The sequence below is a fragment of the Bombyx mori genome, chromosome 12 (assembly GCF_030269925.1).
Source record: "Bombyx mori chromosome 12, ASM3026992v2".
NCBI classification, from domain to species: domain Eukaryota; kingdom Metazoa; phylum Arthropoda; class Insecta; order Lepidoptera; family Bombycidae; genus Bombyx; species Bombyx mori.
In genome coordinates, this window is record NC_085118.1 from 7,077,334 (window position 1) to 7,092,633 (window position 15,300).

General features: G+C 34.8%; 1 protein-coding gene across 1 annotated transcript; it reads left to right on the forward strand.

The window, feature by feature from the left end:
- The first annotated feature begins 681 nt into the window (after positions 1–681).
- LOC101742166 (protein retinal degeneration B) lies at positions 682–10,799 on the forward strand. Its single transcript, XM_004929426.5, has 2 exons — positions 682–1,384; positions 1,871–10,799. Exon 2 carries the CDS (start codon positions 1,908–1,910, stop codon positions 5,430–5,432), a length of 3,525 nt encoding a protein of 1,174 aa, XP_004929483.1. The 5' UTR covers positions 682–1,384; positions 1,871–1,907; the 3' UTR covers positions 5,433–10,799.
- The last annotated feature ends 4,501 nt before the right edge of the window (positions 10,800–15,300 follow it).

The window sequence follows — 15,300 nt, forward strand, 5'->3', positions numbered from 1 at the left end:
GAGGGACTACTGAATCATTATCGTGACTAGCTAAGAAAATCGACGCTTACGGCAGATCTTTCCGTGGTAGCTCATTAGTGTTATACCATTATTAACTATTCTGCTTATAGACGACAATTAATTTCTAAAACCAGAGGACCCACCTATAAATAAGTACCTTATAGGAACTGCACTGAGTTGTAATAGCATGTAGAGGTAGAAAGGGCGAGTGACGAACACCAAGAATAGCAGTAATAAATCTTGATGCGATCCACTTTCGATTTAAGTTTTCATGGAGTGAGCTGTGTTGTGGTGATTGTCTTTTTTTTTCTAATCTGAAATCGCGATACTACGTTTCTCCTAAAGACCAACAGATGCCACTTTTTGCTTCCGTTATTTGTAGACTCTACATGTTTTGTCGTTTGCTTAAATATTTATGAGATACTATGATGAATGTTTCGCAAAACTAAAATAATTGATGGCAATCATTTAGCTAATTAAATTGTCCACCATTATGAAAATAAAGATATGAAAAGAAAGGCTGCGTACAACTTTACTGGTATCGATTTTCTCATGTCCAGTCAGTGACAGAGACCTATTCATAGTTTATATTTAAAAATTAAAACAGTTACGTAACCTGCAGGCAATTATGTTTTTGTAATTTAATATCAATGCTTCTTCGTCGTAATGATGTAATGTTATTTGTCGTTTCGTACACCTTGATTATATATGCATTAGGTTTATCCGGTGATAATATTGTATGAAATGAGATTGTTTTGTTCACTTCAGTTGCTTTAGAATACATATGAAAAATGTGGTTTTATTGTTCTACCTAGACAGAAACGAACAATAAAAATACAAACTGTTCACCCTACGGGTATCAATATATAATTATCGATGTACGAAGCGCTTAAATAATTAATATTTTCCTAGATTATTGGCATAACTCAACTGCATCTTTTTATACTATGAATACGGGACGTGATACCTACGCAGAATCTACAACGTTCCAATCTACGATCGCGTATTTATATAATGTGGTTGTAGATTTGTAGGTACAATACAATTTTATTTACTTCATCCTAACAATTTGATATCACTGGTACTGTACAGCACATTTGGAAAATGTTGGGTGTTTAAAAGCGACTCTAAATTGTTAAAGACAATAACAAGAATACTTGGAAATAAATGCGGAAGGCAGAGCATTTTAGTTGACCAGAATATTTTGGAAAGGAATGGCACTTAAGCTATTTTGACATTATGGGAACTTAATTCTCAAATGTCAAAGTTCGTTCTGTTTGTGAGAGATGGCGAAACCGTTTTGGATTTTAATTAAAATGCAGCGATAGTAATTGTGCAAGTGAATGAAACGTACATATTTTTGGATCTGGGTAATCAACTCCGTGTAAGTAAAATTTCATTTTGTCCCTAATGTGAATATTTTAAAACTGGTTTGTCATATTCATATCATAAACACATTCACATATTTTTAATTGCCGTGATATTGTACTATATTTAAAAATGTGTTTTAATATTTTTAATATACAAACATGAATATGTAGAGTTGTGGAGACCATGTCGTGATATACCATCAACCTAGGCTAAAACTGAATAGAAACTATCAAAAAAATTCGTCATACTATGAAATAAAAGAGAATGCAACGCTCGTTTATTATACTCTTCTTCGCAGTTCTCAAAAATTCTAATCTTGTAGATTATATTTATGACTGAAGTAGTATAGTAATTTATTCTTAACAATAGAATATTTAAGTAACAAATTGTTAAACATCATTAATGATGTGACAAAGTCACACTAATTATTGTAATTAGTTTAATGAAACAAGCGAACATTAATTAATTGAATTGAAAATAAAATAATTCATTGTTGCAGAGTATGAAGTAGTGTTTTATTGAAGATTTCTTTGAAAATGCTTATTAAAGAATACAGAATACCGCTACCACTCACGGTTGAAGAATACAGAATAGCACAACTTTATATGATTGCAAAGAAAAGTAGGGAAGAAAGCTCTGGTGAAGGAAGTGGTGTAGAAATTTTAGTCAACGAACCATATGAAGATGGGCCAGGTGGCAAAGGTCAGTACACTCAAAAAATATACCATGTTGGTAGCCATTTACCAGGTTGGTTTAAGAGTCTCCTCCCAAAATCTGCATTAACAGTATCTGAGGAAGCTTGGAATGCTTATCCTTACACAAAAACTAGGTACACATGTCCATTTGTTGAAAAATTTTCACTGGAAATTGAAACTTACTATTATGCTGACAATGGCCACCAAGAAAATGTATTTGACCTTTCTGGGAGTGACTTAAAGAACAGAATAGTTGATGTTATTGATGTTGTTAAAGATCAACTGTATGGTACTGATTACATAAAGGAAGAGGATCCAAAATTATTTATTTCACAGAAGTGTAATCGAGGTCCTTTGTCTGATAACTGGTTAGAAGAGTATTGGACAGAGGTACAAGGACAGCCTCAGCCATTAGCTAATGGAAAATCTCTCATGTGTGCCTATAAATTATGTAGAGTAGAATTCAGGTATTGGGGCATGCAAACAAAATTGGAAAAATTTATTCATGATGTTGCATTAAGGAAAACTATGTTGCGAGCTCATAGACAAGCCTGGGCTTGGCAAGATGAATGGCATGGTCTAACAATGGATGATATTAGAGAAATTGAAAGACAGACCCAATTGGCTCTACAGAAAAAAATGTGTGGTGATTCACAGGGTGAGGAACAAGATGTATCAGATGAAAATTCTAAATCCCTTGCAGCTACAATGAGTAGCTTAGAAAAAAATGAAGAATTGACAACCCCTTTGACAAACAAGAAAAATCATAATGAAAAACGCCTTCAAAAACATTTAAGTCCAGAGATTACTCCTCCTTCAGATCGTAAATCAACATCAAAGTCGAATCTCAGATCTTCATCCTCTGGCTCAATAAAAAGTTTGCAGGCTCAAGCTGCAAACTGGCGAATGGAAACACTTGTCAGAGAATCAGAAACAGAAACGGGGTCAGAAGATGAATTTTATGATTGTGAATCTTCTTTTAACAAATGGTCTTCTATGTGCTCTCTTGATGAAGCTGATATTGATATTTCACCCATTCAAGGTGATCTAGGAACTCAAGATAGCATTTTTAATCCTTCTTTCTTAAAACGTGTTACTTCTGAGAGAGGATCTCGGAGAGTAGTAACTTTACAAAGCCACCACAGTGTTGATGGATGTCCTGACACACCAGAACATGGCTCATGCGCTACTACCGTATTGATACTAGTATTTCATGCAGGAAGTGTACTAGACGCAAATGTTGACATGACAGCTAAAAAATCTGATGTTACTACCTTTAAAGGAGCTTTTGAATCAGTAATGCGACAACATTATCCAACTTTAGTTGGACATGTTATTATAAAATTAGTATCTTGTCCTTCCATATGCACTGAATCACTTGGAATATTATCAACATTAAGCCCTTATAGTTTTGATTGTTCTCCATCTACTGTTGAAACACCATCACTAACTAATGATCTTATACCTATTGGTGCTATACCTCTAATAGCCACAACTTGTCCCGAATATCATGAGTCTGTTACAAAAACCATTAACTCAGCTAATGCTGTATTTAACGAGTTTATTAAATCTGAGGATGGAAAAGGTTTCAATGGTCAAGTTTGTATTGTGGGCGATAGTATGGGGTCTGTGCTGGCTTACGACGCACTTGTTAGAAGTTTCCAGTATAACTCACGACACGATAGCGAAAATAGTATATTAGATACTGAAATTACGATTCCAAATGATCCCTTAGATCAACAATATCTAAACAAATCTCATTTACAAGCGCCTACGCCGCGAAGGCGATCGTCTTCTACCAGCGAAAATCAAATAAAATTCGAATTCGAAGTCAGTGATTTTTTTACTTTTGGTAGTCCATTATCATTGATTTTAGCTTCTAGGAAAGTATCAGATGACAGAAGTCGAGATATTACAAAACCACCGGTTCAGCAGGTTTACAATTTATTTCACCCAACTGATCCAGTTGCTTCAAGATTAGAACCATTACTATCAGCAAGATTCACAAATTTGCCCCCCATAAATGTTGCTAGATATACGAAGTATCCATTAGGAAATGGTCAGCCTTATCATTTGATGGAATTAATACAAAGTCATCCTCAATTGTTTGGTGACCATTTACAAATGCCACCTACACCAATTTTACGTAGACTCTCTGAAGCGTCTGTACAAAGCACAGTTAGTGGTTTAGTTGATAATATTCCTTTGTTAACTATGAATGCTTTACAGCAGAAATGGTGGGGTTCTAAACGCTTAGATTACGCCTTATATTGTCCTGAAGGCTTAACCAACTTCCCCACGAATGCTCTTCCTCATCTATTTCATGCAAGTTACTGGGAAAGTTACGACGTTATAGCTTTCATATTACGACAGATCGGTCATTTTGATTTAGCTTTGTATGGACATTCAGATGATAAGGACTGCTCTATGTTTAAACCAGGCCAAGAAAGAGAAAAATGGATGAGAAAGAGAACATCAGTTAAATTAAAAAATGTCGCCGCAAATCATAGAGCCAATGATGTAATAGTGAAAGAAGGTTCTTCGCAAGTTTTCGTTGCTCGTTTTATGTATGGACCTTTGGACATGATAACTCTAACAGGAGAAAAGGTTGATATATATATGATGAAAGACCCACCAGCAGGTGAATGGACACTTTTATCAACTGTCGTGACAGATAAAACGGGAAGAATCTCTTATACATTACCGGAGCGTCAAAGTGTTGGTTGTGGTATTTATCCTGTCAAAGCGGTTGTTAGAGGTGATCACACTAGTTGTAATTTTCACTTAGCTGTTGTTCCACCTCAAACCGAATGCGTTGTTTTTAGTATTGACGGTTCTTTTACCGCTAGCGTTTCTGTAACTGGACGCGACCCAAAAGTAAGAGCTGGTGCAGTTGATGTTGTTCGTTTTTGGCAAGATTTGGGCTATCTCATTCTGTATATTACTGGTAGACCTGATATGCAACAAAGGAAAGTAATATCCTGGTTAGCAGAACACAACTTCCCCCATGGCTTAGTCTTTTTCTCGGACGGATTTTCAACAGACCCCTTGGGACATAAGGCCGCACATTTGAACGGACTTATTAACGATCATGGCATAATTCTACATGCTGCGTACGGTTCGGGAAAAGACATAACGGTCTATAACAATTGTGGTTTGTCTCCTAGACAAATTTATGCCATTGGTCGCATTGGCAAGAAATACAGCAACATGGCTACTACTTTAAGTGATGGATACGCTTCACATTTGGCAGATTTGAAACAGCCTGGGGCAATTCGCCCTGCTAGAGGTAATGCCCGTCTTCTCGTCCCTCGTCGATTGTTAGCTCCGGTTACAAATGCACCTGCTTCCCGTGGTCGCCGTTAGAAACTTTAACAATAAAGATCGAAAAGTCGAAGGGAATCTTTAACACTTATTCTTGGTGAGGTAGAATGTGATAGGTAATAATATTTATTGCTTAAGATACTTTGATAAACGGGCGTGGTGAATTCGTAATTCAAGGTTTTAACAGATATTATTTATGAATATTAAAGAGTATTATGACCTGACCTTAATCCGCTTTAAGGATTGCCGTGAAAGTGATTTGATCTATCTAAGTACTTACACCTGTTGTATTATCCAATTAATCGATTATATCATAATTTAACTGTTATATTAAACAGTTTTTAATAATGATAACATATAATAATAATTCCACAATTGTTATATGTTTATTTAAAATAAAAGGTAACTAAACACAAAAATAATAGTTATGGAGGGAACATAATCTCAAAATCTACTCTACTAAAATTTTTACAAAAATATCTATATCTAACAATATTCTAGTCAAAATGAGCGTCAGGCGCTTATTAATTATAAACGTTGTTTATCTTAATAATATTGATAAGCTAAGTATGTAGTATGCATTTAGATGCTCTTAATTTCATAAGAAACACTATTCACATTATTTTTCAATTAGCAGTTCATTAGGATGAATTGAAAAATGTTTATTCTGAAGTGCATTTTACATACAACATGGTCACGCTATTTTGTCATTTGCGACATGATACTATTGTTGTTAATATATACGTTAAAGTGGCCCATTTTTAAGGTCAAATCAAAATCATGCTATAATCATTATAATATATTCAAAAACGATGACCTGAATGATATTTATTTATTAACTTAGCTTTTTATTTATTTATGGTAGCAGCACTAGTTAAAATAAACTTATTAAAATGTATGACGAGAACAAAAAACTTAAATTACATACCGTATTATGTATTTATAAAGCTATTTCTACTTTATTATCAACACATTAACTTTTAAATAAATATTTTAATATGACTTCGCAAATAATGTAGGTACAATTATTTAATCTTAAATTAAGATTTTGTGACAATGAATAGTGCACCGTTTAATATGTATGCATGTCGTTATTTAAAGCACTTTCCGAATTACCATTTGAGTTGTTCATTCGTGTTCTGAATTGTCTCAAAATTTTACGTAGGACATATAAATTATGCGTTCTGAAAATATTATTCTGAGCAACGTATGTATGTATTAAGAAGATACATTTTTGTAGAAATTACCGCGGATCAGTCGATACTACGTTACTTATATTATTATGTCTTAAAAAATGATTATATTAAATATAATTCTGTATATTTATATATAAATACTATATAAAAATTCAACACAATATCATAGTCGATTGTAATAATTTAAACAAAGATAAAATGTAGCACCACTTTGGATCATACCATACCTTTAAAAACAGGGATGACATAAAAATTTTATGATCCGTGTTGATATAAACAGTGGTAGATTTAAAATTTACACATATAGACTTACTAGAACCCATTTTTTGCAGTATATACAGTGGACCTAAATATTATATCTGTATGGAAATTGTAAAAATCATGCTCTTTAAAAAAATATATAAAAAAAGTCTATCTAAAAAAAGACCCATTAAGAAAAGAAATAACTCAACCAACCTAGGTTTGGGATCACAATTAAATCAGCCGTTGGTAGATGTGTCATAGAAAATTCATAATACCATAGAACGGTGATCTGATTGTGCCCTAGTTTATTTCACTCACAAAATACAAAAGATAATATTTTTATGTTAAAGTGTTTATAATATTACGGTGACATGCAGTGGTTATCTAATGAAAGATCTAATGAAATGCTGTGCTATTTTTCACAACTATGATACCGATAGTTTTAATTACCATTACCGATTTTTATTATTATAAAACAATAATTGAGACTGTATAGCGGAAGTTTATTTATTTAAAATTTCTAACATTGATACTTGGACGTTATAGACAATTTAAATTTCAGAGTTATATTTTCGTTTTATTTAGTAAATTGTACTAAATTCTTTTCAATGAAACACTGTTTGATGTTTTAATATAAGAAAACAGCAGAAAATTTTCATTTGGCTAGTCCAAGTCTCTCCTGAATAATTTTATAACTTAATGAGTAAGTACATGTTAGCATTGTGGCATTGTTAAAATCTTCTCAATGCTTGTAAGTCGCTGAACGATTTCTTATTATGACTCTAAATTGCGTAAGGAATTTAACATAAGTCGAAAATATAAATACAAAAAAAGAACACTCCGCGTTCTTTATTCCATAGTATAGAACTTGAAACATTATTTGTCTTTAATTACGTGACCTCCACTAAATGTATAGTCATACCATAATCGCATATTTTACGTCACAAAATATGTACATATATAAATATAGCGTTCAACATTCCCATAGAGAAAAATGACTGCTTTGTTTGATTTAAGACACGCGGATTTGGTTGGTTTTTTACCGTCTTAAATGGGCGGCTCATGGTTTATCTGTTCCCGCCGCGTGTTTACTGATAATCGCTGAATGAGAGCGTGCAGACATGATGATGTATCTTAATTTCCTACCCGTAAAACAGACACGGGACTTTTTCACAGCGTATATAGTTCCGTAATAAAATACAAATTGATGAAATTAACGAATTTGCCAATTAAATTTAGAATATTTTAAAACACTTTTAATTAAACCTTTTCATTTTAAAATAGAACATAATTTATTATCGTATTGTATAAGAAATCATAAAAAAAAATATAATTATAATATGTGCTGGTAGAAAATTCTATCAAGGTTTTAGAGAAACAATTATATAACGCCTAGTAATCGTTTCATTGAAGATGTAGTCTTATTAAATAATATTATAACTTGTTAGAAAAGCGCCTTCATAGCGCGCCTGTTTTGTGCGGCTTCAGGCTAGGTCGGCTGTTTAAATTTAGCTCGCCGTGTGTCTGCGTAAATCTGAAGCCCTGAGCTTCTGCCGGTTTTACGTGTTCTGATATATCCATTGTGTTTATAAACAGAAGAGCTATTAATTCGTTGTGTAAACAATGTATTGACGTGCTTTAAAGCGAAAATCTGTTGTAACGGCTTCATTTTGATCGCCTCGTTGACCTAGTAGCGAGTGAACTAGAGTAATTCAGAGGTTTGAGTTGAATCCCTGGGCACTCTTGAGTTTCGATGCGCTAATATTGACACTGTATGTGTATGTTTTAGCGCACGTCGATATGTAACAGGGAAGCGAATCCTAGCTTGAGGCTCTTGAATGATAGTGAAAAGTTTATATACTACCACGTTAGTCACAATTTATATGCAAGTTGTGAGTGGGAAATCGTTGAATAGTTTGATAGGTCGCGCTTTTGTTCCCAAAATTGTCGATACCATGAACAGCGATTATTATAAGCTATCAGGCAAATCGTTGGCTCATCTGTTTTCCATGACTTAAAATTAAAAAGGAACTCGTTTGAATTCAGTCACTAATATTTCACGGAATGTTATAATGTTGTACTATTATAACCTACAAAAGTGTTATTTTCATAGTAGGCAGGACACAGTATTATTTAGTTAGAAGACATTAGTAGAGAGCATATACACTTTAATCAAATTATCAAGAATTTCACTCCAATGTTTTAGCGTGGCAGTATAATATGTGATAAAAAATATTTTTATAAAATATGTAATAATTTTAATTGAAACTTGAAATTCGTAGATATTTCAGATTTACCTTTTCTTACTGCTTTCCTCTGAGGGTATAGTCGAAGTGGTAATGGTATTAATGTAATGAAATTATTAATGTGTGTACTTACTATATTTCCATGATATCCATTATATTTTTCAATAAACCTATAATTTAATTAATTTAATTCTTCTTCCTAGTCGGATACTTTGGCAGAGTAGTCGTGGCTATTAAAATGTTAAAAATTTATCTAGATTCTACGTCTATTGTACAATCGTTTTTATACGATTATTGGGATTAATCATTGCGCAACTAAAATAAATAGAGTGCCTAAATCAATTTAAAAAATAAGCCCTATAGATGTGTTATAATATAGAATTCGACTGTATGTATGATACATTTTAACATTATCTTCTCACTTATATGAAAATAAATATTTAAAACGCGCTCATAACGTCAAATTTATGGCAAACTGTAAGCTTGACGTATGAATACAATGTTTTAGATGAAAGTCTGAATTCAATATATAAATCGCAAGCGTTTTATTGTCCAAAGTTACATACCTAACCCATTATTGAGTAATTAACTTTAATAATTCGTAAAACATCTTTCTCGTGCAAGAAGAGAATATTAAGCAGTTTTTTTTTTCTTCAAAGTATTGCAATGTTCTTAAATACAATTGAAATGCAAGTCCGCCTTAATAACGTTTTGATTTTTCAATATTTTCATAATATTGTTTTCTAATTTAACATTAATTGTTACGTAGTGCCACACAACCAAATATACATTGATGTATACAAATTTATTTTAATCTTGAAAAAATCTGAAATTATATGTAATTTGTGGCTTTTTTTATGATTGATAAATTACTGGTGGCCCGGAGGCCTTTCCAGTTTCACCAGGACATGTGGGCGAGCAAAGGCTCAGCCAGGAAATTTGTGGCTTGTTTAATGCATAGTTAACGTCTGGATCCACAGAAATTGACGTATAAATCTATTTTTAACGTTGCACGTGCCACGGGTTTTTTTTCTCAGTAACAAGAAATTTTATGTGCGATAATCTACAAAAGTACCAAAAAAAAAACGAAGATATTAAACACATTTACGTTATGTAGGGGATATCTCTATGTTCATTTTTAACCCGATATAAATTGCTTTCATGGAATGTGAGAGACTAAAATCGATCAATATACTAAGCTCGAGTGACCTGATTAACTGTTGAAGCGACGATGCTCTGAACTCGTTATGATGCTGCAAATAACAGCTACACAATAATATATGCTTTGCAATTTTAAATCTCAATTTTTATGACCGTGTTCGTAAATTGTTGCCGTAACGGAATTAGTAATTTGGCAAATACCTCGATATCACTGCTATTGTTTTGGTTACGTGATAATTGATCCTGTTCGTTACGTAATGTACATAAATAAAATTGAATATAATTTAATTTATTCACTCAATATAAATGTTCTCTATTTTGATCAATATTTAAATGAATGTTTATAGATGTAATCCTTGTATATGTATATTTAAATAACTTTAGAACATTTTTTGTCGCGGTAGAGATATTCCATTAATTTTATAGTATTTAAATGTTTCATGTTATTATATTAAGATTGTTAAAATAATGTTCTAAGTACTGTCCTAGCTTTGAAATTCTTTTATATCGTATTACTGTGTATCTTTCTTTGTCGAAAATTAAATTATTGTTGTTGGCAAATAGTTTTGTGTATGATTTTATTTTTAAATATTTTTACCCAAGTTAAAGTCTATCACAGTGTGGTCTCTCTTGAATATATCTTTTTCCCAACCTAGTCGTTAGTAGAATAAGGGGCCATTCCAACTACGCGCGAACGGGATAAATTAATTAGCATACACTCTGAAGAGAAGTAGGTACAGGGTTTGTATGGCGCCGAGTTGAAGCCAAAGAAAGACCAGTTGACAATATATTGCATTCCGTTTCTAGACAGGAGTTGCCCCTACTACTTCTTCCACAGTCCCACATACAGCACTCAATCTCAGCGCGGGTGGGGATCTTGTAGACAATTTCAACTTCGGCCCACACAATTGAGTCGACTATTATCAAAGGCGGCAATCTGACTTTTGGACAATGATTGGTAAATCAGAAAAACGAATTATTGACTTTGTATTCCATTGGCAGTCACAAAACTCTTCGGAACGACATCTTAGATAAATAACAGGTTAACTATTAACCTTTATTTAATGCAGGTTTTGAACCGTATTCTTTGAAGGAGACGATTATATTCAAATAAATCTGTATTGACTATCAATAAAAAATTTTTGTCCAAATGTACAGATTGCCGCCTTTGATAATAGACGACTCAATTGTCGGTTTTAATGTTTAGACTTACCGGTGGTAGGACCTCTCGCGAGTCGGCACGGGTAGGTACCGCCACCCTACCTATTTCTGCCGTAATGTAGTAATGCGTTTCGGTTTCAAGGGTGCGGGAACCGTTGTAACTATACTGAGACCTTAGAACTAATTTTTTTTATTGCTTAGATGGGTGGACGAGCTCACAGCCCACCTAGTGTTAAGTGGTTTCTGGAACTCATAAACATCTACAACGTAAATGCCGCCACCCACCTTAAGATATGAGTTCTATAGTTACAATGGTTGCCCCACCCTGCAAACCGAAACGCATTATTGTTTCACGGCAGAAATAGGCAGGGTGGTGGTCTCAAGGTTGGTGGCAGCGTCTACTTTCTGGATGTCTATGTGCTTCGGTAACCACTTAACATCAGGAATCAGTAATCCGTTTCGGTTTGAAGAGTGGGACAGCCGCTGAGCTGTAAAAAATGAAACTCAGAACTCTTGTCTTAAGGAGTTGTTGTTGATGTCTATGGGCTCCAGTAACTACTGAACACTATTTCACGAGAGCGATGCGAGATGATAAGCTGCTCCTCCTCCTCCTTGCGTCGGTTTCCTCATTACTGAGGGTCGTGATCATGGCCTTGAAACAGTTTGTTTTTTATAATGCACCGCCATCTGTTCCTATCTGCAGCTGAGCGCAGAGCATCGTGCACTGTGGTATCAAGGGCTGCACGAATCTGGTCCGTCCAACGAGTCGAGCTCCTGCCTCTTGGTCGCTTGCCCTCGACCTTTCCAGTGACCACCAATTTCTCCAAGACGATAAGCACCCTATCGTAAATGCCGCCAACAATCCTGCTCATGCAGCAACTTGATAGGGTGGACTAGCGGCTATAGCAATTAATTAAAACGTAAATTAAATACTTGAAAACATTGTGTTGACTTGTATAAGAGAAAATATAATTCAGAATGACACCGCACATCAAAAGTAAAAAGAACATATTACAAATTCAAATATAGTGCATCATAGACAATTATACGTGGACAGCATCACGACCTTCCAACACCTTCTCCTGATGTTCACTCATGTTGCCGAGACACGTTTCTATATATGCATTAATCTTGCACAGTGTCTTTCAAATTTTACTTTTGACAATGGTTTTGTCATTACGTCAGCTAATTGAATTTCTGTGGGACAGTAGCTAATATTTATTAATCCATGCACGAAGTGTTCATGTATAAAATGGTACCGCACGTCTATGTGCTTCGACCTTTTGTTGAAGGATCCAGACTTCACAAGTTGAATCGAACTTTGGTTATCAACATGTAGATTTATTTTTATGTCCAAGCCGGTTATTTCCTGTAATAGAGATTTGAGATACAATGCCTCTTTGCAACAGTCGGCTGCGGCTATGTACTCGGCTTCAGTCGACGATAGCGCTACTATAGGCTGCCTCTTGGATGCCCATGATATTGGTCCATCGGCTATCATTAGCACGGAACCAGAAGTGCTTCTTCGCGTCAATGGGTCTCCAGCATAATCCGAGTCGCTGTAAGCATCGATGCTCTCTATCGGTTTGTTTCGTTTGAATAAAATGCCTTTATGTTTGGTTCCCACTAAATATTTGAATATTTTCTTCACTTTTGTAACGTCTTCTCTAGTGGGGTTTTCGACCTTCCTGCTAACTAGATTGACCGCTTGTGCGATATCTGGTCTGGTTCTGGTAGACAGGTACAGTAAACTTCCCACTGCTTCCCTATAGGGATATTCCTTCTCCTGGGCAGTTTCCTGTATCGACTTTGAATCGCTACTTGCGGGCGTGTCACAAGGTTTGGCATTTTTCATGTTGTATTTTTCCAGTACGTCATTTATGTAGGATCTCTGAGTAAGAATTATTCCTTCTTTTGAGTTTTTTATTTCCATACCCAGATAAGTACTTGGATTTTCATTCTTTTTCATTTGAAATTTGGTTTCAAGTTTCTTCAAAATAGCTTCGATCTTTTTCTTATCTTTTCCTAGGACAAGTCCATCATCAACGAATAGTCCGATTATTATTGACTTATCTTCGTTTATGAAAACGCATCGATCTGTTTTGATTGTCTTGAATCCCAAATCAAACATCGCTTGGGTAAAAGTTTTGTTCCATGTAAATGGAGCTTGTTTTAATCCGTACAAAGATTTTTTTAATCGGCAAACTACTTCAGTAGTATTGCAGTTAGTCTCATAGCCAACAGGCAATTTCATATAAACTTCATCTGATAACTCTCCGTATAAGAAAGCTGTCTTGATGTCAAATGTCATGAAGTAGTAAGATTTAGATGCGGCAATTGCTAATAAAGTTTTTAATGCAGATTGACTTACTACTGGGCTATAAATGTCTTCGAAATCCAGGTTTCCTTTCTGCTCGCATCCACGTACGACTAATCTAGCCTTGTACGTACCGTCATCTTTAATCCGAAATACCCATTTGTTCGACAGTATTTTGTGTCCTTTGGCTTCTGACTTGTCTACTAATACCCAGGTGTTATTTTTCTGTAATGATTCCATTTCAGATTGTATCGCCTTCTCCCAATTTCGTCTGTCGGTGCCAGTCACAGCTTCTTTGTATGTTAGTAAAGAGCAGTCATAGTCGTCATTATTTTCTGACGTAAACATGGTCACGCAGCGACTTAACTCATAATCTTTGGTCCATGCTGGTGGTCTCACGTCCCTTTGTGGTCTTCCACTTGAGGGAGATGGTTCATCAACATGATCTTGACTAGAGCTGGAATAAAGGGGGTTAGGTTCCTGAAAAGGTAAGTTCTCATTAATGTTGTTTCTTTTTTCTGGAATTTCAATTTGTTCTGTTTCAGGTTCTGGAGTAAGACCTTCGCGTTTCTCAGCAGGAGTACCGCTATAATGCATCTTTTCGACTACTTTTACATCTCTGCTGATAACAACATCATTCCTTTCGGGTATATATATTCTAAAACCTTTTGTATATTCCGCATATCCCAAGAATACTCCTTCTGTCGCTTTGGCTGTGAATTTTCCTCTTCGGTTTTTGTTCACCACAAACGCTCTATTTCCGAATACGTGTAGGTGATTTCCTGATGGTGTTCGTTGTACCCATTTCTCATATGGGGAATTGCCTTTGAGAGCTCTTGCTGGGCTTCTATTTATTAAATAGTTTGCAGTGTTTACTGCTTCTGCCCAAAGTTTTGCAGGAATATTGGCATCTATCATCAGACATCTAGCTTTATCCATCAGCGACCGATTTTTTCTTTCACTCATGCCGTTTTGCTGGGGGGTATAAGGTGCAGATAGTCTTCGGCTTATACCGTTATCTTTGAGGAATTTATCAAACGCTTTAGACCTGTATTCGCCTCCATTATCAGTTTGTAGATTTTGAATTTTCTTCTTATGAAACAGTTCAACAAAGTTTTTATATTCCTTGAATTTATCGATTACTTCGCTCTTTTCTTTTAAGAAATATACACAGCAGTATCTTGTATAATCGTCAATAAATGTTACGAAATACTTTGATCCGGCCATTGATTCGTTCTCAAATGGGCCACACACGTCACTGTGAATTATCTGGAGCACTTCGGTAGAGATTATTTGTCCATGGCTTTGGAATGGTAGAGTGGAAAATTTTCCTTTGATACAAGTCTCACAGGTACCCAAAGTTTTTTCTTTAAAGTCGAGTCCTCGCATCATTTTATTTTTAACCATTTCTTTTAGGTCTCTTTCATTGATGTGACCTAATTTCTTGTGCCATTTCATAATTTCGCTTTCATCACTAGGTGCGAAGTTTGCTGTCTCTTCCGGTTTATCAAATTCAAGATAGTATAATCCATTTCTTCTGTTAGCTTTTAATACAGTTTTCCCGCCTTTTATGACACTGGCTTGTT